This window comes from Terrapene carolina, unplaced genomic scaffold (assembly GCF_002925995.2).
Source record: "Terrapene carolina triunguis isolate 2854851 unplaced genomic scaffold, T_m_triunguis-2.0 Scaffold740, whole genome shotgun sequence".
Taxonomy (NCBI): domain Eukaryota; kingdom Metazoa; phylum Chordata; order Testudines; family Emydidae; genus Terrapene; species Terrapene triunguis.
In genome coordinates, this window is record NW_020665091.1 from 2,090,575 (window position 1) to 2,115,319 (window position 24,745).

Here is a 24,745-nt window from a genome sequence, read left to right on the forward strand (position 1 = left end):
CCCGGGCCAGCCCCCGGCCCAGCGGCGCCGGATTTTCCCGGACATGTTCGGCTTTTTGGGATTTCCCCCCGGATGGGGATTTGAATCCCAAAAAGCCGGACATGTCCGGGAAAATCCGGACGTATGGTAACCCTATTGCAGCATGAACCTTGGAAATGTGAGGAGAGAGTAACTGATACAGCGATGGTCTCCTGAGTTTGCAGGGGGCCTGAAACAATAGCATCAAGAAGTGTAAACTGCATGATTCATCTTAGTCAGGGCTCCATGGACTCTGCAATTAAACAGCCAGGGAATTTGCCATCTTTTTCATGATACCATGGAAATTCAGCATCCCTACCATTTTTTTTCATCCAGGCCCTGACACTTTGTTTTCTGTCTCTGCCTACAACTGCCTCTTGTTCTCCAGTTTTCCCCATGAGGGGACATTAATTGGGTTTGAGTGCATGTTCTCTGCACTGTTCTTTGGAGCCAGGCATTTAGGGGTCAGGGAGATGGTTTCGGAGCCCATCTTGCAGCCAAGAAGCGGGACAGCCAGACGTGGAGGATGGCGAGCTGGGATTCCGACCTGGAGACCAGAGCAGCCATGATCTGGGAGTTGAATGAGCCACTGAAGCTGCTTACAAACTCCCTCTGTCCTTGGTATGCATAAGGGTGGAAGATGCTTCTAAGCCCAGGCTTACAGACAAATTCTCAGGAACCAGGCCTCAGGCATAGTGAAAAAACCCATCATTAGAAATAATCCCTGTCAAATTTTACGTCAATGAGTATTTTTAACTGAGCTATAGCTGTGTGTGTTTGTGTAGGGTGGGTGGATGGATGGAAATGACAGGTGTTTCTTGGCAATCTAAATTGAAATTAACCAGGTCAGGTTTGCAAAAGCTGGGAGAGCAAGCAGCTATGGAGACATCATCTCTAGAGATGAGAGGAACTTTCATCCTCCAGCAGCCATTTTGTCCTTGGCCTCTGTGCTGAGGAAGATAGCCAGCTGGTTTTTGTGCTGGGATGTTGGTTCCCCTAGGAACTAGGTTTAGACTGTGTGTAAATATTTTATTTCTTACTATTTTAAATAGAAACTCCCCAGCTCAACTGAGCACAGCTCTGAAGAGTTTATAAAATCATTAGCCCTGGTGCTGCAGAACATTGCACAATCACCTCACCCTGCTCTGCTCTCCTAGCAGGCATTCATCTCTTTCACAGCAGAGAAAGTACCAGCCAACAATAGGATTCAATACACAAAGAGGGAGGTGACTCTGCAGGCAGATTTAAATTAGTTCTTCAGCCAGGGAGACAGAATGATGCAGTCACTAAAACAACTAATGGTGGAACACACCCTCCTTGATCAAGTCATAAAGTAGAAGCAAGGTCAGATAACTTGTGATTGTCCTACCTCTCCCATATTGTGCCTTTTGTCTACAGTTCTTGCTTGTGTCTTGTCTGAACTTGGATTGTAAGCTCTTTGAGACAGGGAATTTGTCTTTGGTATCGAGAAGTATCTTGTGGCCATATGGGTGCTCACTTATAAAATGCCACCCTTCAAAAACAAACAAACAAAAATGCAGCAATGGCCCCAAACACTGCACTAACATTATTGAAGGGTGGAGTGTTTGGGGGCATTACTGGAGTGTTTGGGGCTACTTAAACTTGATTAATGTTTGGAAAAAAAGGTTCCAAAAATCAGAAATTAGAAATACATCTTTGTATTGCTTCATGGAATATGGATGAAGTGCTGTTGCTAGCTCTCTCAGCTGTATTGACTGCATTCTGGCAGATTTTCTCGAAGTGCCTACAGTATCATGCTGGCACTTTGTTATTGTTGTACATAAACCTAAATAAATAGTGGAAACAAAAGAACAAGCAAGTATCAGTACAAGGACCCAATTCTGCTTCCATTTAAATCAATAGGAATTTTATTAATAACTTCAGTGAGAGCAAGATCTGGCTCACTTAGGGCTGAGGCCTGCTGAATGTCCTTCAATAGGAAGGGGGGCTGAGCTCCACAAAGATTTGCATGATTAGGATCTAACTTTGCAAGTGTTCCCCCAGGATCAATATGATTACTCTTCTGAGTAACAGCTGAACAGGAGGGAAGGTACTGTGAAAACTAGCAATTGACAATCAAATCCATAGGTTCATCTTTTTTTTTTTTTTTTAAGTCCAATATTGGGAAAGAAAAACACTGTATCCAGTTTTGCAGATCCACGACTCTTTCTACAAAGCTCAATACCTAAAATTTGTGAGAATGGCCCCAAACTCCAATCAGGATAATGATGTCCCTAGCCAGTTTGCCAGAAGCTGGGAATGGGGCAACAGGGAATGGATCACTTGATGATTACCTGTTCTGTTCATTGCCTCTGGGGCACCTGGCACTGGCCACTGTCAGAAGACAGGATAGTGGGTTAGATGGACCTTTGGTCTGACCCAGTATGGCCGTTCTTGTGTCCCATTGCGCCACATGCTGCACATGCATGAGCACACACATACATATACACAAACAGACAGAGAGGAAAATATGGTCCAGTCCCCATTCAGTTATTCCAAAATCAAGCAAATAAGGGATCTTGATGTTATCTTCTGGTGACGATTATTTGAATCCTTTACAGTTACAGTTTGAAGCAAGAATTTTCTAAAATGCATTGTAATCAGTTTTTTGATGGGGGAAGAGGGTGGGTTAGGATCGTAAAAACAACCAGAAACATATAAAAGACTCAAGTAAAGTCTAGTACTCCCAGTGGCTGATGAGTGGCTAATGTGGGGACAATCACAAGAACTGTTATAAGTTATTACTCTTATTCAAACAAACAAAAACACACACAAAGCCTACACATGCTTAATCTTCAAATTTTTATTTTGAACAAAATTTTCTTAATCCACAATATCAGATCAAATCAGTTCATCCATTTCACCTCAGAGACATTTTCTGACCTACTAATTTTCCAGATACAAGAAAAGATCTTAAAACCTTGAAGTTGCTTCAGTAGCAATTAAAGATTGTTTGAGGTCACCAGTTGGCAGAGGTGGGGAAAGAGGAAGGTCTGTTCTGAAATGATAAAAACACTGGAGGAAAACAAACTGAGTATTATAGCAATAATGATAATCTGTTCTAATCAGTACCACATTTCAGAGTCTTGGGGCCGAGTTACATCAGTGTAAGTTTTAATCCATGTTTACAGAGGTAGAAGAGAATACAGTACAAATGTGCAGTTTTGGTCCAAAATGTTTTAGTATAAACGAGGCTCCTTCTTACCCAATGTATTTGGCCCTTGATCTGTGTCATATCTGCTGGCTTTCCTGACTCAAACAAGTTTTTACTTCTGCAGAACCAATAAAGCTATGGAAGAGGGAGCCTGCCTCACTCATCATCAACAGAGCACTTAGCATTATGATTGTGGAAGCTTTATGAATGATGAATAGGAAAGACATAGAAAAAGCAGCTGAATTTTCAAAACCCATGTATAGTTTGTAGAGTTGCCAGTTAGAACTTTTTGACTGGAAACTGAATCAGCAACACAGACCATGAAACACAGAATATCATTGTTACAGAGTCACCATAAAAATCACACGTTAAATGAAAACAAAAGGTAGTTCAGAAAAACAGATCATGGGAACATTTTTTTTTTTTAAAAATACAGGTATATAAAACGCTTTTTAAGACTCAAATTGGTTAAATAATAATGAGAGGACTTAAAATTGCATTTGAAAAAAAATCATCCTTACTAGATTAGAAACCTGTTTTAGGGCCTATCCAAAGCCAATTAAAATTAATGGGTGTCTTTCCCGTGTAAGGTTCTGAGCCTGCCCAGAAACTTGATGTCATTGCAAGAATGTCAGCTTCATTCAACTGAGCACTGAAGTGAACAGAAGTTCAGGGCACTCACCAACCCCTATGAGGAGCTCAGCTTATGGCTGGTCTGGGCCCCTAAAGCAGAGCATTTACACACTCCCGGCCCGGCTATTGGGGCCCAACCTTATTCCTATTGCCATTAATAGCCAAAGTTCCATCAACTTCCATGTAAGTTCTGGTTATCAGGCATTTCTCCTAATACCAAATGCTGAGCCCACAGCTGGACAGGGACTGAGGATATTATTTTACAATTCTTTTTAAAATTACAAGTATCTTTCATTTTAAATTCTACACATACCTGATGATTGACTGGGATCTTATACTTGCTTACTTAGATATACTGTAAAGATATTTAGGTTCAAAATGTAGGGCTTGTTATTTTAAGAAGTTTCACTAACTCTCAAAATCTAATTTGAACCAAACCATTTGCATGAAGTGAAAATAATTAGGGGCTTTGGTTTTTTAAATGTGAATGTTCACTTGCCCTGTTGGAAGCCCAAACGCAATAGCATTGCCCAAGTTACAGGAGACAGAATGAAGCTGGCAGGTCTAGCCTTCCCGTTCAATCTGTGTGAACTGCAAATTAAAGTCAATAAAAACAGCAGGAATGGTTAGTTAGATTTTGAAATTCTTAAAAGATTTGTAAGTTGTTATGATTAGTAACATACATAAGGACATTTAAAAAAAAAGATTCTTTGCTCCTTCATAGTATCCTTTGTGTATTTCACAAAAGGTTCTCAGACCTCCATATTATATTTCCCCCTGTCTTGCTTTGCAAATTTCTGACGCAAGAAAGGAGGAAGGAGATTATGAATTGGAGGATATGATGAGGCAAAGTAGCTCCAGTTCATGTCATAGTGAAAAACAGCAGAGCCAATCACATTGGTCTACATTTCAACCCCATTTTATGTACAGAATTTAAAAGTAACAGGAACAACAATTCATACAGGTTTTACACCTACTGATCTCACTTGTCTTGTCCCTGGGGCACCTGTTTTGGCTAGTGAGTCTGTACGAACACACAGGGCCAACTGGAGTCTACTCTCATTTACACCTGCATAATCCCAATGGCTTTAATGAAATTGTGCAGGCCTAACTGAGGAGAGAGACTGGCACTAAAAGTTTAAAGTGTGATTATGGTGACACCAAAGACAGAAAATGCACAGCTGGATTTTCAGACCCAGTGTGTGTTTTGCTGACACTTAGAACAATCATATTTTGATTTGTAAATAGAGCCAATCACATTAGGGAATTGCTAGGTAAAAATGATCTCATGGTGTTCCATCTTAATTGTGTCTCAGTCAGATTTCCAACTGGTTGAAGAGCACAGGCAGATTTGGAAAGATGAAGGAAAACTCCACCAACACCCTTCCCTTCTCTCCTCCATTGATTAAGGAAATTAAATTACAATCACAGCAGCAATTCATAGTTTTGGTAAATGTGCAAAATCACAGATTTCCCATTTCCATAAACATTTAGTGCAAATTCCTGTGGTTAAACAGGAGGGGCTGGGAGTATAGAGATGAAAAAAAGACCAATTCACACAACTTCAGTTAATCACAGTATATCTAATATAAGTATTCATCTTAACCCAAGGAGAAAAATTCCTTCCTTAGGGCTCAAGCACACATTCAAGTAGGAGAAAAATAGTACATTTAATAAAATGCACATAACCTCAAAGGCCATGCATCTGGATATGGCACTAAAGTCTGCAGCAGTCCCATGCAGGGGATAGTTGCTTTGAAGGGTGGGAATAACACCATTAATAAGAAAGCCACTAGTTTCTGTTCCTTCACTCCTTGGTTCTGGATGCCAAGGAGCAGTAAAGGATGGCCTGTTACAATGGTAGGGTCTAATACAAGCAAGCTACCTTTGGGTCCCCCTTAGACACAGAGATTGTCTCACAGGGCCTGCTAAAGAGGAAATGTCAGGCTACAAGTTGCACTCAAATTAATGCTGCTATTGGGATTACACTGTGAGTTGGTGAAGGCATGAGGCCCTCCAAAAGGGTACCTCATTTCTTCCCTGTAGTCATTTTCCTGAAGGGAGGTCCTGGCAGAGAGCTAAAGGAAGAGGTGAAAACGCACTGAATCTGGAGTGGGGGACTGTGTGGATGAATCTGAGTCATTGTGGACCAGGCATCATTGTATGTTGTTAAAAGAGACAAGACTTGTTTCCGAGTTGCCTCGCAATACCTCCCACTGTGTCTCACCCAGCACTTGCTTCCCCTGTTGATTGACGGTGGCCATATAGCTCCCCCTTCCCCTCGTGACATAGGGTGAGTTGCAGCAGACGTGCCTCACCACAGCAGGCCCACCCCTGTCCATGAAGACAGGGACCAAACAGCCTGCAGTCTCAACACAGCAAAGATAACAGATGGCAGGCAGATATCACACCTGAGCCAGAGACTTCTACTTTTCCATAGGAAACATGGCTCAGGATCAATTCACCTGGAATCTCCTTAGGGAGTCATCTCACCAGACCCTGCACCCTCTTTAAACAGGATAAAAGTCCCAGCACAGAATGTGTGACATATCCTTAGGAAACCAAGAATCACATTTCTGTAGCAAATACGATTAAAGTGCATTCATATGGCAGAAAAACACTCAGTCCCTCCTACAGTAGTAGTGTGGAAAATGCCAGTAATAGAGGTTTGTCTTTCTTGAGGGAGGAACATCTGGCAGCCTCTTGAATGCCAGCTGTACAGGGACAGTCCCTTTAATCACTGCAGTGTCAGCAGCTACTAGTTTCCTGAGTTTAAATATTGTTTTCAGTTCTGTACCAAAAAAATCTCCCAAGTCAGCTCGCCTCAATTCAGAAAGCACTGTGGTCTTTGTGGGACCAAGGGAAGGAAGATACCATGTATCACAGGGCGAGAGAGGACTTACTGATCAGTTCATAGTTGCACTGTGGTCAGGATCTCCTGTAAATGGATGAAACCCCAGTGCTGGCACATTTTTCTGTCTGTTTCTGTAGAGAGTTACAGAGCTGGACAAACACCAAACTTCTCAACTCAGCTCCTAGCCAACACAGCAACAAGGACACATGGAAGAGGGGAAGAGGAGACTTGGACAGCGTGTCCATCCTGCAGCACGGAGCATTCCTGTTGCATCTGGAGAGCTCTTAATAGCTATGGAGTGTGGTGTCCATACTGGAGTTTCCACTAGCACCTGGAGAAAGTAATTGCTTCAACACAGGGCATCCACATTGTGGAGTCAGGAGAGATGTGTCTCAGACATGGTAGACCTCCTCCTCTTGCATGGCATGGTTGACTTCCCCTTGAAGTTGTCTGAAGGTGGTACGCCTCAGGATCTCCCAGCCACGGTGGGAACTGCTCTGGGATGTGCTCCGGGACACTGAAGGAGCAACTGGTGCTAGGTCCTTCTTGTAGGGGAACTCCCCATCCAGCTTCTCTGAGCGTTTGTCAAAGTCCTCCTTATCCTGGGTCTTAAACGCTTCTGTGTAACGATGCATCTTTTGCTTGTTGGGATCGACCCTGTCTTCTACCCTGTAGAAAGGTGAGAAGAAGTTGAATACACCAGAAACATCCCAGCTTCTCAACAATCACTAGCAACTCCACCAAGCAGCGCTCTCCCAGCACCACATCCAGCGCAAGGCTTAGCACATCCATGGGGGAACTAGTCACAAGTAGAGCTCCTTTAGCTTCCTCCTGTTTATACACACACACTATTGAAGGAGACCCACCACCTCCACTGGCTTCTATCCATTCTCCCCACTGTCCCAAAACCTTCACTGGCATTGTTTCCTTCCCGCTCTCCAGTTCTCTATCCCCTTCACTGATTTCCTAACCACACCTTCCCCTTCCCCTTTGACCAACTGCAAATTCTTGGTGGACTTGCTCCACTTGACCCCATATCTACTTCCTCTTCCCAATTGCTAGTTCGTCTCTTCTGATCTTAATAATCTGCCCTTCCCTGTGATTCTCCAAGTTGAGTCCCTGGGAAAGACACTCTTCCCATTGTGCTGCACTTTGCACCTGAAGCTCACCCCTTCTGATCCACTTCCCCTCTTTTGTTCCACCCAGGAACCTTCCTTCTCCGCTTAGCTCGCTGCTGTCTCTCTGAGGGTAGTGCTCTGCCATGCTGTGTGTTGGTAACAGGTACACGGTAGGACTGCACACATGATTGGAGTGTGTCAGCACCATTCTCCCCTTGAGGGGACCACCTGGGAGGTGTGGTGTACACGTGTGTGCATGTGCAGGGGAAGGGATGGGGGGGTGGGCTACACAGCACTCTCAGCTGTAAGCTGTTGCCCATCAGTGACACTGTATAGCTAAGCTGCTCATTGTCTCCAGCAGGCTTGACATCCACAAGCATCCATCTGCTGAAACCTGCTGAGAGCCCCATTGTATAGTGCAATGGCTCCCCCTTGGGGCCTGATCCACAAAACACAGACGTGTGAAAGGATAAATCCGGACATTGGTCTTATTCTCCTCTCACAGTGGTAAGAATCAGGAATAAAACCAGAGAAGTGAGAGGAGAATCAGGCCTGATGTTATCCAAATCAGAAGAAACAAGTTATATTGAAACCCTAGTACAGGACTTAAACCAAAATTCTGGATCAAAACAACTTCAAACTTTGAGGGTGGTTGTTGGAATTTGGTCCAAATTTTGTGTCTTGGGTCCACTCCCTGCTGAATACATTCTACTTTGGAAACACACGACATAGAATCATAGAATATTAGGGCTGGAAGAGACCTCAGAAGATCATCTAGTCCAATCCCCTGCTCAAAGCAGGACCAATTCCCAACTAAATCATCCCAGCCACGGCTTTGTCAAGCCAGACCTTAAAAACCTCTAAGGATGGAGATTTAATAACCTCCCTAGGTAACCCATTCCAGTGCTTCACCACCCTTCTACTGAAATAGTGTTTCCTAATATCCAACTTAGACCTCCCACACTTCAACTTGAGACCATTGCTTCTTGTTCTGTCATCTGTCACCACTCAGAACAGCCTAGCTCCATCCTCTTTGGAATCCCCCTTCAGGTAGTTGAAGGCTGCTATCAGATCCCCCCTCACTCTTCTCTTCTTCAGACTAAATAACCCCAGTTCCCGCATCCTCTCCTCGTAAGCTAACTCATATCCAGCTTCTCGTCCACTGTAATCCCCAGGTCTTTTTCTGCAGAACTGCTGCTTAGCCAGTCCAATATAGTAACTTGACACTGTGGGGCTCATGTTAGACCCCAGGGTCCTGTCCAAATGCCCCTTTCTATTATTCTTGTCTTGTTTTGGAAATATTTGAGTGCATTTCAGTGCTGGTGAAAGCTTCTAGGCTGACAGGCCCAGAGACTGAAGCCTTCTGCTTATCTAATGCAGGGGTTCTCAACCTTTTTCTTTTTGAGGCCTCCCCAAACATGCTATAAAAACTCCACATCCCACCTGTGCCACAATAACTGGTTTTCCGCATATAAAATCCAGGGCCAGCATTAAGGGGTAGCAAGCAGGGCAATTGCCCTGGTCCCCACGCCGCAGGGGGCATTCTGAAGCTAAGTTGCTCAGGCTTCTGCTTCAGCCCCAGATGGCGGGGCTCAGTGCCCCAGGCTTCAGCCCCATGCAGTGGGACTTCGGCTTTTTTTGCCCTGGGCCCCAGCAAGTCTAACACTGGTCTTGCTTGGTGGACCCCCTGAAACCTGCTCGCGGCCCCCCAGAAGCCCCGGACCTCTGATTGAGAACCACTGATCTAATGCACAGGGAAAAGCTTCCCCAGCCACACACAACAACCTAACAAATGCTCTGCATACTTGGTGGTATGTGGGAGAAAAAGAAGAATTAAGACTCTGTAGCCCACTCAGGGCCTTGTTGAGACTGCCAGGTAGGAAAGTGGCTTCTGGGATATAAGCATCTATCTATGAAGAGCTGGACTGAACATATCAACTCATTTCACATTGAGTGGCACTTGAAGTACCTCTAATGGGATCAATGCTTAGCCAGCTCTGTCCTAAGCCAGGTTGGAATCTGTATGGCGGAATGGCTTCATGGACCATTCCCTGAGCCACTGGAGCCAGCTAGTCCCAATCTCATTCCTTGCATTGTTACGCTGTCCCTTTCTCTTTCTCTGTGCCGCACACTTACGTGCAATTCTCTCACAGGTGGGTGTATCCTAGAATCATAGAAGATTAGGGTTGGAAGAGACCTCAGGAGGTCATCTCATTCAATCCCCTGCTACAGCTGGTCAGAACATTTTAGTCAAACCACCTTTTCACCGAAAAATGCTGTTTTGATTAAAATGATTTTTTTTTTTGCAAAGTCCTATTGATTTCAACAACACATCATTTTTGGGGGAAAAAATGGAAATCTGTTTTTGTGAACATGTCCAAGTGTACCATTTTGACATTCCAGGGATGAAAACTTTCAATTTTTCATGTTAAAATTACTTTTTGTTTTTAAATTTACTGTATTTTATATCAAAAATAATAAAGGGGTCAACATTTAAGCAAAACACTTCAAATTTATCAAAACAAATTGTTTCAATTGATCTGAAATGAATGTTTTTTGAAATTTCATTTAGTGAAAAATGTCAAAATTTTGGGGTTTGGTTCTGATTCAGTTTGAACATTTTTTTGAAATCTTGAAACTTTTCAGAGGATGGAAGATCCATTTTCTGACCATCTCTAGTGTGTACACACATACACATCCACAAAGAACATATCGTAGAGGGAGACTCACCTAAGGTACCACCGGTCCCCCAGTCCATACTCCCGTCCACAGATCCCAGAGCGAGGCCAGAGGCATCGTGGAAGTTTCCGTTCCAGCATGACAGTAGTGGCAACAACCTTCCCAAATAAAAACGAGAGAGAGGAAAGTAAAAAAAAAAAAACCCAAAGCACTATCTGAAAAACCTCACTTTGAAAATCATTGACAACACCTCCATGAGCAGAGTTTAGAGGTACTGAAGGAAAGAGAGGCAGCACCTCTATCCTGTCTACTGAAGGGTTGCTCACTATTTTTGCTTTAATTTCACCAAGGGTTGAGCAAACCATGGACCATCTTCAAACAACAGAAAACAGAATGTTCTTCCTCCTTACACATGGTGGCAGGGAATAAGCCAGTCAGTGAACAGTCTATAGGAGATGCCACTGTGGTTATGCAAATATTACAGCCATGAGCAGGGTGAGTGTCCAGTTACCATCAGGAACCCAATACCCTGCAACATCAGGAAAGTCAACCATTAAACTTCCTGGTCTGTCTTGGAAAGGCAGGAGGTAGCAGAGAAAGGTATAACATGATCCAATGGCTGGAAATTTAAGTGAAACAAATTCAGACTGGAAATAAGATGTACATTTTTAATAGGGAGAGTAATTAACCATTGTAACGATTTATCAAGGGTCATGGTGAATTCTCCATCACTCACAATTTTTAAATCAAGATTGGAATTTTTTTCCCTAAAGGATCTGCTTTAGGAATTATTTAAGGGAAGTTCTATGGCCTGTGTTCTACAGGAGGTCAGACTAGAGGATCACAATGTCCCTTCTGGCCTTGGAATCTGTGAACCTATGAGGAGTGTCAGTGAGTGAGGAATATAAAGGGGTTGGGCTGGACAAGAGAAGACAAACAGGTTTCTGAATGGTGGTTTGAAATGATATGGAGGTGTGGATAGAGCACAAAGAGACAGAAAGGCTGGTCTAGATGTCAAGAGCTGCGGAGGAGAAGGCTCTCACACCGAGAGTACCCATACTATGTGAAGGGACGGAAAAGATGGTGCTTGATACGCAGAGGGAATGAGACAGGAGACAGACAGGCTGGAGCAGACCTATCAAGGTGGTGGTGAGTTAAACTGGATCTTGAAATAAATGGGAGGCCAAGCCCATGGGGAGCTGTGTAAGGATGAGGGTGATGTGGCCATGCTTCTTTGCACTGCAGGAGCGATTAGCTGCACCTATCAGCACTTCTACCAGGGACACCTCTCTTCATTCTGTACCGGAAAGATTTCTCCATTGCCTGGCCTAACACGACAGAGCCCTCACCTGTGCTCTCCAAAGTTCATCCCGCTCGTGGGCCACGCGCCAGTGGGTGTCGCCCATCATGGCGATGAGCAGGTTGAGCATGAGGAGGGCGGCGATGACGGCAAAGGCAAAGTACACTACACTGTACATGAAGGGCAGGTCCACGCTGTAGTTGGCAGGTCCATCAATGATGGTGAGGAAGAGCTCAAAGGTGGTGAACAGAGACATGGGATAGCTGTAGAACTGGCCCAGCTCTGTGGGGTTCTCTGTCTGGAAGATTATGTAAAAGGCTGGAGGGGCACAAGGAAAGGAAGAGAGAGAATGTTACAATAGGAATAATGCCCTGTGGTCAGCAACAGAGAATCTGAGGGGTGGGATCAGAATGGGGATTATTGGAGTGTAAGATCTTCTGGACAGGGACTATGTCTATCTGTGTGTGCAACTCCCCTCATGATGGGAGCTAATTCCTGACTGGGGCCTTTGGGCTTTACAATAATATAAGCAATTAATAATAAACAAGCTGTGACATAACAGAAGGTCATGCTGGGGAAAGTTCTAGCATCATTTCCACAGAAATATACTCCTGAGGAAATTCTGCACCAAAAAAAATTAAAAATTCTGTGCCAAAAAAATAAAAACTCTGTGCACAATATTTTAAAAGTCTGCAAATTGTATTTGTCCACAAATAAATGTGGAGGCTCCAGCATGGCAGTGGGGAGGACAGGCCACTGGCTGCACAGAGGTGGGAGATCATCCTGCAACTCCCACCACCCCCAGGACATGGACTTGGTGCTGAGGCTGCACCGGACCCTGATACAGCGCAAGGGACGGACCTGCCCTAGAAACACCGCGGGGCCCTGCCCCTCCACACCAGGCGCATCAGATGGGGGCAGGCAGGCTCAGCCCACCAGGATCCAAATGTGGAGGGGCTTAGTGTGGAGGAATCCAGGTGCAGGGTGGGAGGGTTCTGTGTGGGGCAACCTGGATGTAGGGGGATCTGGATGCACAGGAGCTCGTGCAGGGGAGCGGGGGGGGATGTTCTGGGTGCAGGGGGGGATCCAGGTGAAGTTGGTTGGAGCTTGAGACGGGGATTGGGTGCTGCGGGAGTGGGGGTCTGGGTGCAGCTTGTTGGAGCTCAGTGGGATGGGGGTCCAGGTGTATGTAGGGGGGCTCATCGGGGTGGTCCAGGTGCATGGGGGGTGAGGCTCATTAGGGAGGGGGTTTAAGTGCGGGGGGGACTCAACGGGGGGTGGTCTGGGTGTACGGGTGGGAGTCTGGATGCAGCGGGGTGGGGCTCAGCAGGGAGGGTCCAGATGCAGGCAGGTGGGGCTTGGCAGGGGGGATCCAGGTGTGGGGGGTTGGTGAGGTGTGGTTTTGGTGTGGAGGTGGGGGTCCGTTTGCAAGGAGGAGGGGTCCAGATGCAGGGGGAGCTAGGTTCCGGGCGTGAGGCTCAGCAAGGAGGTCTGAGTTTGGGGGCCCCCAAATGCACAGGTGTTGGGCGGACGGGAACCAGCTCTCCATAGTGACCCCTCCCCTGGTGGCTGAGGAGTGATGGAGGCAGGAAGCGGGAGGTGGGGGGGGCAGAGCTGTGGGAGGTTTCTTGGGGTGGGTCTTACCCCGCTCTGGCCCCAGTTGCTCCATGGAGGGGAAATACGCTCCTCCCCCACCCTCAGCCCAGCTGGGACTAGCAGCTGATCCTAGTGCAGGATAGGAATCCCTGGTCGGGGTGTCCCGAGAGCTAGGTGTGGGAGGGTGGGGCTTGATGGGAATGGGGGGTCCAGGTGCTGGGGGGCTTCAGATGCACAAGGTGAGACTCAGCAGAGGGTCTGGATATAGGGAGTCTCGCTATAGAAGCACGGGGGTTGGGCGGATGGGGGGTGGGTCTGACCTGGCACCAGCTGGGGTGTCCCTAGCCCCGACACCCCACAGTGATTTACCTCTCTGCTGGTTGCTCCAGGCGCATGAAACAATGTGCCTGTGCTGCTAGGGAGGGGCGCACGGCCACGCTTGCATTTTCTCTTTGCTTCCCCATCAGAAAGTCATTTTTCTGCCGGAAAGCAAAGAAATCTATGGCAGATATTAATTCTGCATGCGAGCAGTGGTGCAGAATTCCCCCAGGAGTAGAAATAGAAGCCATGTGTTGTCACAGCCCTAGCTGGCTCTCTCACAGACAGCAAGGTGATGCTAGGCTGAATTACCCAGATAAGACATGGCGAGACAGCAGAGGGAACACAGCCTGGTTTACAAATTATGGTCTCACCTGATGAAAAGCCAAGTATCACCACCGCCATGAGCCAACAGAAGCGCATGAGGTCTCCAAATATCATCTGCAGAGCAAGGAGACAGGTATAGTTGCCATGAGACCCGACTCTCCCACCAAGCCAAGGTCCTTTCCCCCTTCTCACTGTGTGATACTAAATATATCTGATGTTACAGGTATGTTGAAGAAAGGAGCATCAGAAAGCCCTTATGGCTAACACCTGTGTCCAGTGGAAAAGGCATGCATCTTTCCCCTATGGGCAAGACCTGAGTTCTTCCTGTCACGGAAAAGACCTCATTCCCATGTTCTAATATAAATCCTGTTGGAGGAAGTCTGCTTTTCTGGTTTCCCCTGTCTGGATTTGTGTACTGGGATCAGTCTCTGTGTAACAAGGCTGTGTTGTCCTTACCTTCTGAATCATGATGGTGAAGGGTCCCAGCATCTGAAATCCTCGTGCGAAGTACATGACGTTGCACCAGCCCAGCACCAGGGCGAAGGACATGGGGACCACCTCTCCAGTGGTGCTGGTGAGACGCATCACCATGGTCACCAGGATCATACAGGCATAGGTGATGCTGAAGAGGAAGAGGGAGAGCCAGGAGGATCAGCATGGGAATCACATCATCCTTCTTTCTTTTGTGTTCACACACAGGTACACTCTATCCCACATGTAGATGAAAACGGGCTAAAACTTACACTCATCTGTGCTTGCTCACTTGCCTGGCTGTCAGGCATCTCTCTCTCTCTGTCTCTCTGATGCACATAAACTGATGCAGAAGGAGAAAGATGCAAAGAAAAGCAACACCCAGAAGAGGAGAGAGAGCAGGTCTAATGACAAGGTAAAGGACAGCTGGATAGCAAATGAGAGACAAGCTACTTATGAGATTTGGAGAGGTGGAACCTCACATGATGACGTGGAATGGTCCTCCCAGGATGGTTTGTCCGAAGTACTTGGTGGCTCCAACTCTAAGGATATCTGGAATCTAAGAGGAACACTCTGTTAAGTTTGGGGATCAGATGGGTTATGCCCAAGGAGATGATCAGAACGATAATTCCCAAACTACATAGAGTTCTGTTCATCCACTGATTTTACAGCTAATTGTCCTGGATATTCAGGAAATGCAGTCACATATGGGGAGGAAAATGGAAGCTGTTTAAGAGCACAGAGCATTACACAAACATCCCAGATCCAGATGGATCTACATTTTGCCAAAACAGTGGGGACAACACCCTAACTCTTCTCTGAAGTTCCTGAAATCCTTACTGCCAAGTGGCCACAACCTCAGTTTCAGGTCTTATCTGATAGATGGCTCTTCCAGTAGCATAGTGCTCCATAGGACCCTGCCGAGGCACTAGGGTTCAAAGAATGGCCCCTACTGAGTCACCAACACAGGCCAGTCTCTGTTTAGCTTAAGTAAGAGCTCTCTTGATTAGAATCCAGGGCTGTATTACTCACACTGTTGCTCTTACCTCCAGGATCAATATCACTACAGCTCCAATTACTGTGATCAGCTCCCCGACCAGCCTGAGTTCATCCTCATATGTCACATAGGATTCCTGAAAGGAGAAAAAGAGGGGCTACTGATTGGTATGGGGGAACACTATAGTTTCTGGAGAGGCCACAAGAGCCATCCAGGTCCAGGCTGAGCACCTGAGACATCAGGACACAGAGAATTTCCCCAACTGTATTCCCTCCCTGAAAAAGAGTATGGGGTGAGTAAATGAAAGAAGGCATAGCTGCAGCCACTGAGGTCAGGAGACAGTAGGATTTCCCCGATAGGTTGGACTGATGCCCCCAACCCTACCCGTGTGGCCCTCCAATCCCCATACATAATGCACCTGCAGCATTTTCTGGACGTAGATGGTGTTGTCTCTGTCATTCGTTTTGTTTTCTGATCGAGCTTTCAGAGGTCGGTAAACACAGCACATGGTGAAGCAAATCATGTACAGCACGTAGAACAAGGCCAGGAAACAGAAATAGGGATGTCCATACATATTCCACTTCAGGCTCACCAGCTCCTTCACAGGTGTCAGGTCTAAAATCTGACGGGCCTGAGAGAGAGAGAGAGAGAGAGAGAGATCAGTTATTAGCCGTGAGAGACATTGGTTTATAGGCACTCTCTACACTAGTTCCTGGGAGGACATTAACACAAGCTAATTTCTCCAAAGGCATCTCAGCATGAGGACACTACATTCATCTCATACACAAGCGAATTCACAGGTCAAGTTGCATTAGCCCAGCTGCCCATAAGACTGTTGGACAAAGTGCTAAGAAAATAGGGAACACCCTTGCACTCTGGTTTTATTCATTAAGAGGGAGAGAGAGAGGGAGGAAGGGAGAGAGGGAGAGTGTGTATGTGTGTGTGTTGGAGACGATGGAAACATGGGGACATTGACTTAACTACTCTGCAACTGCACTTCCTATCCTGATGTGTTGCTCCGTACTGCTAACTTAATACTGGGTTCTAGCCCAGAGGTGGATATATTTCTGCAGTGATTGAATGACCCCTATAAAATCTGTGGAGGTGTAAGGCACTGCAAAAAAGAAACTGTATTCTTGAAAACGGTAATAAATGTAATTTTTATGATCTCATCCATCTAGAAAGATCTCGACCTCTTTTATGAGTCATTTTACACACTGTATGATGTGTATACAATAGGGATGGGCTAACCTCACGATGTCAGTGGTTTTTGAACCTTGTGAACCGTTCTGGAGGTTCATAGGGTGCACAAAACTAGTTCAAGTTTGTGAATCTTCTTTTCTTGTGATTGGAAGTTGTTTTGAAGACTGACTCAATTAAAGCTAAAGGTAACCTGTGTTATATAAGAGATAAGACACCTTTCACTGTGAAAAACATAATCTAGCCATTAAAGGAAAGGACTGGAAGTCAGAACATTGGGTTCTATTTCCAGTAGTGGCACAGATTTCTCAAGTGATCTTGTGTAAGTCACTTAAGTCAGTTTTCAGACAGTGCCTAAACTTAGGCACCTAAATAAATGGTATGTTTTCCAAAGGTGCTTCTCTTGATGTCACTTGGAGTTGTGTGCAGTGTAATTGCAGCTGTGTCAGTCACAGGATATCAGAGAGAAAAGGGTGGTGAAGTAATATCTTTTCTCTCTCACTAAGAGAAGTTGGTCCAACAAAAGATATTACATCACCCACCTTGTCTCTTGGAGTTCTGGGAATTCTGCATCTGTGGAAAACTTGTCACCAAGGCTGAAAAATTCTGCCCTCAATGTCTCTGCCTCTTTTTCTCCTCTGTAAAATGGGTAGATACTTCTCTTAACTTATTGGGTGTTGGTGGTTTGAGAGGCTTGTGGCCAGAGCTTCAAAATTGCTTAACTCCCCTTTAAGCCCCTAAATGAAGAGGTCAAATTTTCAAATATGCTAATCACCCAACAGCTACCATTGAGAACACTGCAGTGCATCTCCTCAGCAGCACAGGTTACTGTGAGCATATGAGGCCTGTTCTCCACACTGGCTTCCCATAGAATCATGAATCAAATTCAAGGTCTTGGTCCTTCTCTTCAGGTCACTCATCCTTAGAAGCTTGACTACCGTTCCAGGATGAAGACCATGCTCAACAGCCCTGCTCTTCAGGCACAATGGAACTTTCTACCATCAAGGTAAAGCTCATCTGCACAGGAGACAGAACTTTCCTGGGGTTTGATCCCAGACTGTGGAATGAACTTCCACAAGAACCAAGGATCATCACAACCTCACCATCATCTTCTCCAATTGCAAGGTGCACTTCTTTAACCTGCCGTCTCTGACACAAACAGAACATTGTACACATTGTGAAAAACAAAACTCTACCACAATTAAACACTCCACTGCACACACACTTCTCTACCTCTCAGGGGATTGAGAGAGAATGAACCAAATGTGACAAATATTAGTCCCCTTGATTAATGCATTATTGACAGGCATTCACATATAACAATGATGAAGGTAGTATAAGAACTTAAATTACACAGAATAGAGTACATAGGAACTGTTCGCTGCTGAGCTCTTTTGAATACCTGGCCCTTAATTCTCTAATATTTGCAAAGTGTGCAGAGCTCCTCAGATGGGAAGTGTTCTAGAAGGGTCAAACATTGTTTTTATTACTATAAATGGGGTGATGTTGCTAATGGGGAAGGGTCCATCAACATGTAGGATAGTTGACTCCAGGAAATGATGGCATCCCTGTCTATTTGAGCCATTTGAAATAGCACTTGAAAAAAGCATTTCTGCAATGGCTATGAAGGATGTATTAGGAATGGGGGCATGGAGAAATGGAAATAAGAATATATTGTGATCATATTCTCTCCCTCTGGCCACCTTTACATTTTTAGGATTTCACAAACAGAATTTCCAGTAGCTCCCACTGGATGAAGGTCCTCCTGCAAAGGAGCAGGTTTGAGTCTTGCCTTAGTAGATTTCTAAAGTCCTCACATCAAAGATTTTGTTGGCATTAAACCAACTATCTCCTTTAGGAGAAGAAAGGGAGAGGGCTGGAAGACAGCTGACTGGGAAACACAGCAAAAGAAAAACAGTCCAAAGAAAACAAGAGAAACAAATGATAACTATACAAAAGGTTTGGCTTGTTTGTTCACCAGCCAAGGAGTTCATAGATATAAAATAATCCTATAAGTGTATGGCAATTTTTTTATGGAGGTTATAACTGCAAGAATAAAAATAACACTGCACTGTTTTTTTTAGTTTTCATATGTGAGTTTTTTTCCACAACAATAATAATGCACCTCCAGGCTATTACAAAACTGAAATCAAGCCTGTAACTACAGAATGAAAAGAAGAAAAAAGTTTCATAGATCTGGCATAGGATCAGACTGAGAAAATCAATTACAGCTTTTCAGTAATCAATACTTAACACGTCCTTTTGAAAAGATTCTGAATTATAGATAGTTCTTTCATAGGAACATTCTGGTATATACTCTTATGGGAAAAGCCCATAGAATTTAAAAGGCATGAGACAATAGGATTCTATAGAAATGTCTCTAAATATCCTGTCCAATGTAACAGAGAATGAGACATGTTCTATAGAATTTCTTTACCAATATATAATATTTCTTAGAGAATTGTGTCCCTGCTCTAGCATTGTACAGTTTGGTTAAAAGTTTTTAAAGGAAGATATAGACAGACTGTCTGACTTCATAGACATGGCCCATAGAAAGGAGATATTTTATATATTTGAACTGAAAACCAAAGCCAAAAGATTGACACGCAGCCCCATTCTTTTCAATAACATCACTGTAGTGATGTAGGTCCTGATCCTAAGTGGGTATAAATCAGTATAGCTCAACTGAAGGAAATGGAATTATGCTGGTTTATTCCAGATGGGCCTTGGGGCTCAGTTTTGCTCTCCCATATGTGAATGTAACTCCCACTGACTTCAGTAGAAAGTACACCCATATATTCAAAGGCAGAATTAGGTACGTAGCTGATTGTTTATGGTGGATCAAAGTCTCCTTCAGAGGTCAAGAGAAACAGTTTATACAGACGTCAGTCATAACATGCTAAGGCAAGAGTCAAAGCCATCTGCATATTGCTTCAGCAGAAGTCAGCATATGATGTTATTTCACTTGAAAGTTATCCACATATAAAAAAATGAACCTCAGAGAATTTATTTGTTTGCTCTCAAAGATTGTTGGCCAGGTTAACAAGCTACTCACTGGCAAATAATTTATATTTCCAAGAGTTCACAGTAGGTTTACCACTGAAGGTAAATGAGTTCTTTCTCCAAAAAGGAAGATGGATGGCAGATTTCTAACTCATTTAGAATTAGTCTGAGTTATGACAGTTCCTTGCAGAGACAGCAAGAGAATGACAACATTGTTCTAGGAAGGACTTTAAGTAATCCTATGATTCTCAAAGATTTAGGATCATGATACATTCCTATACACCCTGAAATACAGGAGTCTCTGGCATCAGATATTTTTAGGGGCAAGAAGCAGGTAAATCTTTTCAGATTTGATTAGCAATGGACAGCAAGTAAGATTCTCAGGCCAATAAAATATTATATTTTCATATTTTAAACAATCTGTACATTTGTTGCCCATTCGTTGCCGATACCCATTTGCCTCAGCTGTACGAAGTCCTAGGTGTCTGCTCTAAGCCTGAGATTTTTGTATGAGATACTTGGAGACGTATGGGGCCAAATTCAGAAGTATAAGGTAGATACCCTTACACCCAGTTCAGACTGCCCGAAATCTATTTACAGGTGCACAGGGGAGTCCAAGTTTGGGCAGCTTATGTACCTGGAAGCAGAAAAAAGGTGTAAATTAAATTAAGGGCTGAGAGGATACTTTAAACTACACATTCTTACAATACCCTAGTTTTGTTTCTCTTGCTAGACTCCTCTTCGAAGCCCTTACATCACTCCAGCTTAGACTCGCTTAGACCTGGTGGGTGCTGTGTGTGGGGTGTGCATAGCTAAGTTACATGCTGGTAAGTAGGTGTGAATCTAAGTACTTGTCTAGATGATGAGTTAAGTGTGTGGGAAGCTGGGCTGTAAATCTACAGCGCACTAACTGGGTATATGGACCCTGTACCTGTACTGTGCACTAAAAGTTCCTTAGTGCATTGTGAACTACTCTACTTTGAAAGAGAGGTAGATCAAAGGGTATGAGGGAACTTTAAGCCTGCGTCTACACTCTGAGCTAGGGGTGCGATTTCCCTGTTTGCGTACACACTAGCTCTCATCAGGCTAGCGCGAGTATAAATAGCAGTGTAGCCACAGTACATAGAATAATTTCTATTTCATACACAAATTACAAATATTCACCTGAATACAGGCTTTTGTCTTGAAAACAATCTATAATAAGCTTTATTAAAATCCTCTGGTTGCCTAAAATGATGGCAGTGTATCACTGATATTGAACTAGTCCAGTTATGGTAGCAGAGGTGAGGATTCTGTGAGCCTAGTACGGAGCTGAACCTAAATGAATATAAGGGAGTCTAAGATGAGGAGACTTAGCTTCTCCTGACCCTCCTATCCCTTGCCCAGGGCCTGATTCTCCTCTCACATCAATGTAAACCAAAAGTAACTCAACTGATGTCTATATCCCACTGAACTGAGTGTAAGTGCAGGTTCTGCTACTGACTTCCTCTGCAACCTTGGGCAATGCACTTAGTGCAAAATTGTCAAAAGCACCTAAGTGATTTAAGAGCCTAAGGCCCATTTTCAAATGGGATTTACGTGTTTTTTTAAATTTTGCCTGTAATCTCTCTGTGCCTTAGCTCCCAGACATAAACATTTCTCCCATTCTTGTCCTTTTAAACTGTGAAAGGACAAGGATTATCTCTCACTATGTATTTGTACAGTGCCTAGCACAATAGGGTCCTGATCTCAGTTGGAGCCTCGAGATACTACTGCAGTGCAAATAACTTATAATAATGGAGTTACAGCAGAGCAAAAGTGGGTGCGTAAGTTACAGAAGGGTGTGAATGGGAAATAGTACTTTAACAGTATGATCCATATATGTATGGGATAGAAAAAGAAGGGCTAGTCTGTTAGTGCAGGTTCTGACAAAAAAATGTAATTTTCATTGTTTGAGAGAGAGTTATTGCCTAGTATGAGCCCATCATGTTTTCCTCTATTTGGGAAAATAGCTTTCTCGACATTATTTAGCTCATGACATCAAGAATTGTGGATCTGCAAATGCATGCATGTCTTTGGAAGAGAGGGAGTCATCAGAATGTATTTTAAATGTTTGAATTAGTCTCCTGGACTGGCTCTCAGGTAGTTTTTATAGATCTATTTCATAATGTATACTGTCCTCTAAATGCTCACAGATACCAACACATGCAGGGATTTAAGGGATTCTGAATATATTTAAAAAACATAGTGAGGTCAGCATATTTTCCCAGGGCTTCTAGTAGCTGGAAAAGTCATCAATAATTTTGATCTAGGACTATCTATTTCATAAGTGTTTCTAGACTTTTGCTGTATGGAAATTACATAACATAACTAACAATGTGCTGTTTCAGAGTAGCAGCCGTGTTAGTCTGTATCCGCAAAAAGAACAGGAGTACTTGGAAGTGGGTTGTAGCCCACGAAAGCTTATGCTCTAATAAATTTGTTAGTCTCTAAGGTGCCACAAGTACTCCTGTTCCTTTAACAATGTGCTGGATTTGTTTCCCCTTCTTATAATTTCAGTATCTATTGATATTTTCCATATATTAGGAGGTCTAGCTCATTGTTTGTTGATGTCATTACAATTAATGCTTTAGGACACTAATTGAGCCTTGAAGATGTTTGTGTTTTCTCTGTAAGGAAACCTGTTGCTGGCGGGTATCTTTTTTTCCCCCAACATCAAACCTGGATGGGTCTTACCCATTTTAGTTTCTGAAGATAATTTGGAATGTTAGTTAATGAGGGACCGAATAATCAAACTTTGCATTTCTAAAGCACCTTCCATTCCAGGATCTCAAAGCACCTCAATAATCGTTAAGGAAAAGCTCACAACACCCCATGATATAGGCAAGGAGTATTGCAGCTGCACAGAATACTTCTTATTTATGTCTTTGAGACTACAGAATCAGGGAGCACCTTCTGCTGAATCAGCGACATCGCCTCCTGTAGCATTAGCATCCTTGGGCATATTGAACATGGCACAGGGCCTAAGGCAACATTATTTAAACCATCCTCTCAAACTGCAAGTCTATGGTGTAACTGCTGTGTAGAATCATATTTGCTGTGTCACAAAGGGTTTGCTGCATTTCACTTGTTCCCTGTCTCAAATGGGCAAGAAGTGCCAGACCTTGTGGACTATATAGAATAGCTGCACAGCTGGAACTTTCAGTGTCCAGTTGGATTTCTCTTTTCATAACAAACACTTTCTGTACAGAGACTCTGACCCCCCACTGTACCTCTCTCTTCTTGGTTGAGACAACGAGCTCCAGGAAGGACTGATCTTCACCCCAGGAGTCAATTTCTGTGAGGTCATAGAGGACAGAAGTCATGGGGCCAAAAGTCCACAGAGTGTGCTTTCGCTTCTGCATGAGGTGCTGAAACATCTGAGGAGCAAGGAAAGGGATGGTGTGGAATCAGTCAATGCCCAAGAATTCATGCAACTTATAGTACACATATGCCAAATTGGTTAAAATAAGTTCTGCACTAAAATTTGGCACTGGGTCTTTTTGCAGTTTTCACATCTTTCAAAGGTTTGCTTCTCTGTGACATTGACAAAATGGTTGTTGCTGCATTAACAAACTCTACATCCAACCATCTGCCCCACACACAGTATTGAAGCCTCCCCTCGCTCAGAAGGTGTCATTTTTAGCACCTTCAAGCAAAAATAAAATCACAAAAAAGGCAATTTTGGGGATGAAATGTGGGGATGGATCCGGGCCGTCAGGGCTTTGGATCTGGCCCACAGGATTGCCCCCCGTGGCGCCGTGGGCCCCGCGCCGTTCTCAGAAGCGGCAGGCACGTCCCTGCAGCTCCTGGGCAGGGGGGCAGAGGACTCCGTGCATTTCCCTTGTCTCCAGGCCCTGCCCCCCACAGCTCCCATTGGCTGGGAATGGAGAACCGCGGCCTAGGGAGCTTCGGGGGAGGTACCTGTTTCTTATTTACAGTGTCACCTGAAAGTGAGAACAAGCGTTTGCATGGCACTTTTGTAGCAAGGTATTTACGTGCCAGATATGCTATGTATGCTTTGTATGCCCCTTCATGCTTTGGCCACCATTCCAGAGGACATGCTTCCATGCTGATGATGCTCATTAAAAAAATAATGTGTTAATTAAATTTGTGACTGAACTTCTTGGGGGAGTATTGTATATCTCCTGGTCTGTTTTACCTGCATTCTGCCATATATTTCATGTTATAGCAGTCTTGGATGATGACCCAGCACATGTTCATTTTAAGACCACTTTCACAGCAGATTTGACAAAATGCAAAGATAGCAATGTGAGATTTCTAAAGATAGCTACAGCACTCGACCCAAGGTTTAAGAATCTGAAGTACTGTCCAAAATCTGAGAGGGACAAGGTGTGGGACATGCTTTCAGAAGTCTTAAAAGAGCAACACTCAGATGCAGAAACTACAGAACCTGAACCACCAAAAAAGAAAATCAACCTTCTGCTGACTCAGATGTGAAAATGAACGTGTCGGTCCACTCTGCTTTGGATCATTATCGAGCAGAACCCATCATCAGCATGGACGCATGTCCTCTGGAATGGTGGTCAAAGCATGAAGGGACATATGAATCATTAGCGCATCATAAATATCTTGCGACGCCAGCTAGAACAATGCCATGTGAATGCCTGTTCTCGCTTTCAGGTGACTGAACAAGAAGCAGGCAGCATTATCTCCTGCAAATTGTAACCAAACTTGTTTGTCTGAGCGATTGGCTGAAGTAAGAGTGAGTGGGCTTGTAGGCTCTAAAGTTTTACATTGTTTTATTTTTGAATGCAGGTTTTTTTTGTACATATAATTCTACATTTGTAAGTTCAATATTCAAGATAAAGAGATTGCACTACAGTACTTGTATTAAGTGAATTGAAAAATACTATTTCTTTTGTTTTTTATAGTGCACATATTTATAATAAAAAATAATAATATAAAGTGATCACCGTACACTTTGTATTCTGTGTTATAATTGAAATCAATATATTTAAAAATGAAGAAAACATCCAAAAATATTTAAATAAATATTTAAATATTATTGTTTAAC

At 43.9% G+C, this 24,745-nt stretch overlaps 1 protein-coding gene across 1 annotated transcript in view; it reads right to left on the reverse strand.

Annotated features, from left to right (window-relative positions):
* Positions 1–7,072: 7,072 nt before the first annotated feature.
* Positions 7,073–24,745, reverse strand: part of LOC112118223 (transient receptor potential cation channel subfamily V member 6-like) — a 38,203-nt gene continuing 20,530 nt past the window's right edge. Inside the window, exons 7-15 of the mRNA XM_026660245.1 lie at positions 22,941–23,087; positions 15,905–16,117; positions 15,536–15,622; positions 14,972–15,048; positions 14,475–14,640; positions 14,066–14,132; positions 11,827–12,095; positions 10,529–10,635; positions 7,073–7,349 (exon numbers count right to left, since the gene is read on the reverse strand). Of these exons, the coding sequence (XP_026516030.1) occupies positions 7,073–7,349; positions 10,529–10,635; positions 11,827–12,095; positions 14,066–14,132; positions 14,475–14,640; positions 14,972–15,048; positions 15,536–15,622; positions 15,905–16,117; positions 22,941–23,087 (1,410 nt within the window). The remainder of the gene's footprint in view (positions 7,350–10,528; positions 10,636–11,826; positions 12,096–14,065; positions 14,133–14,474; positions 14,641–14,971; positions 15,049–15,535; positions 15,623–15,904; positions 16,118–22,940; positions 23,088–24,745) is intronic.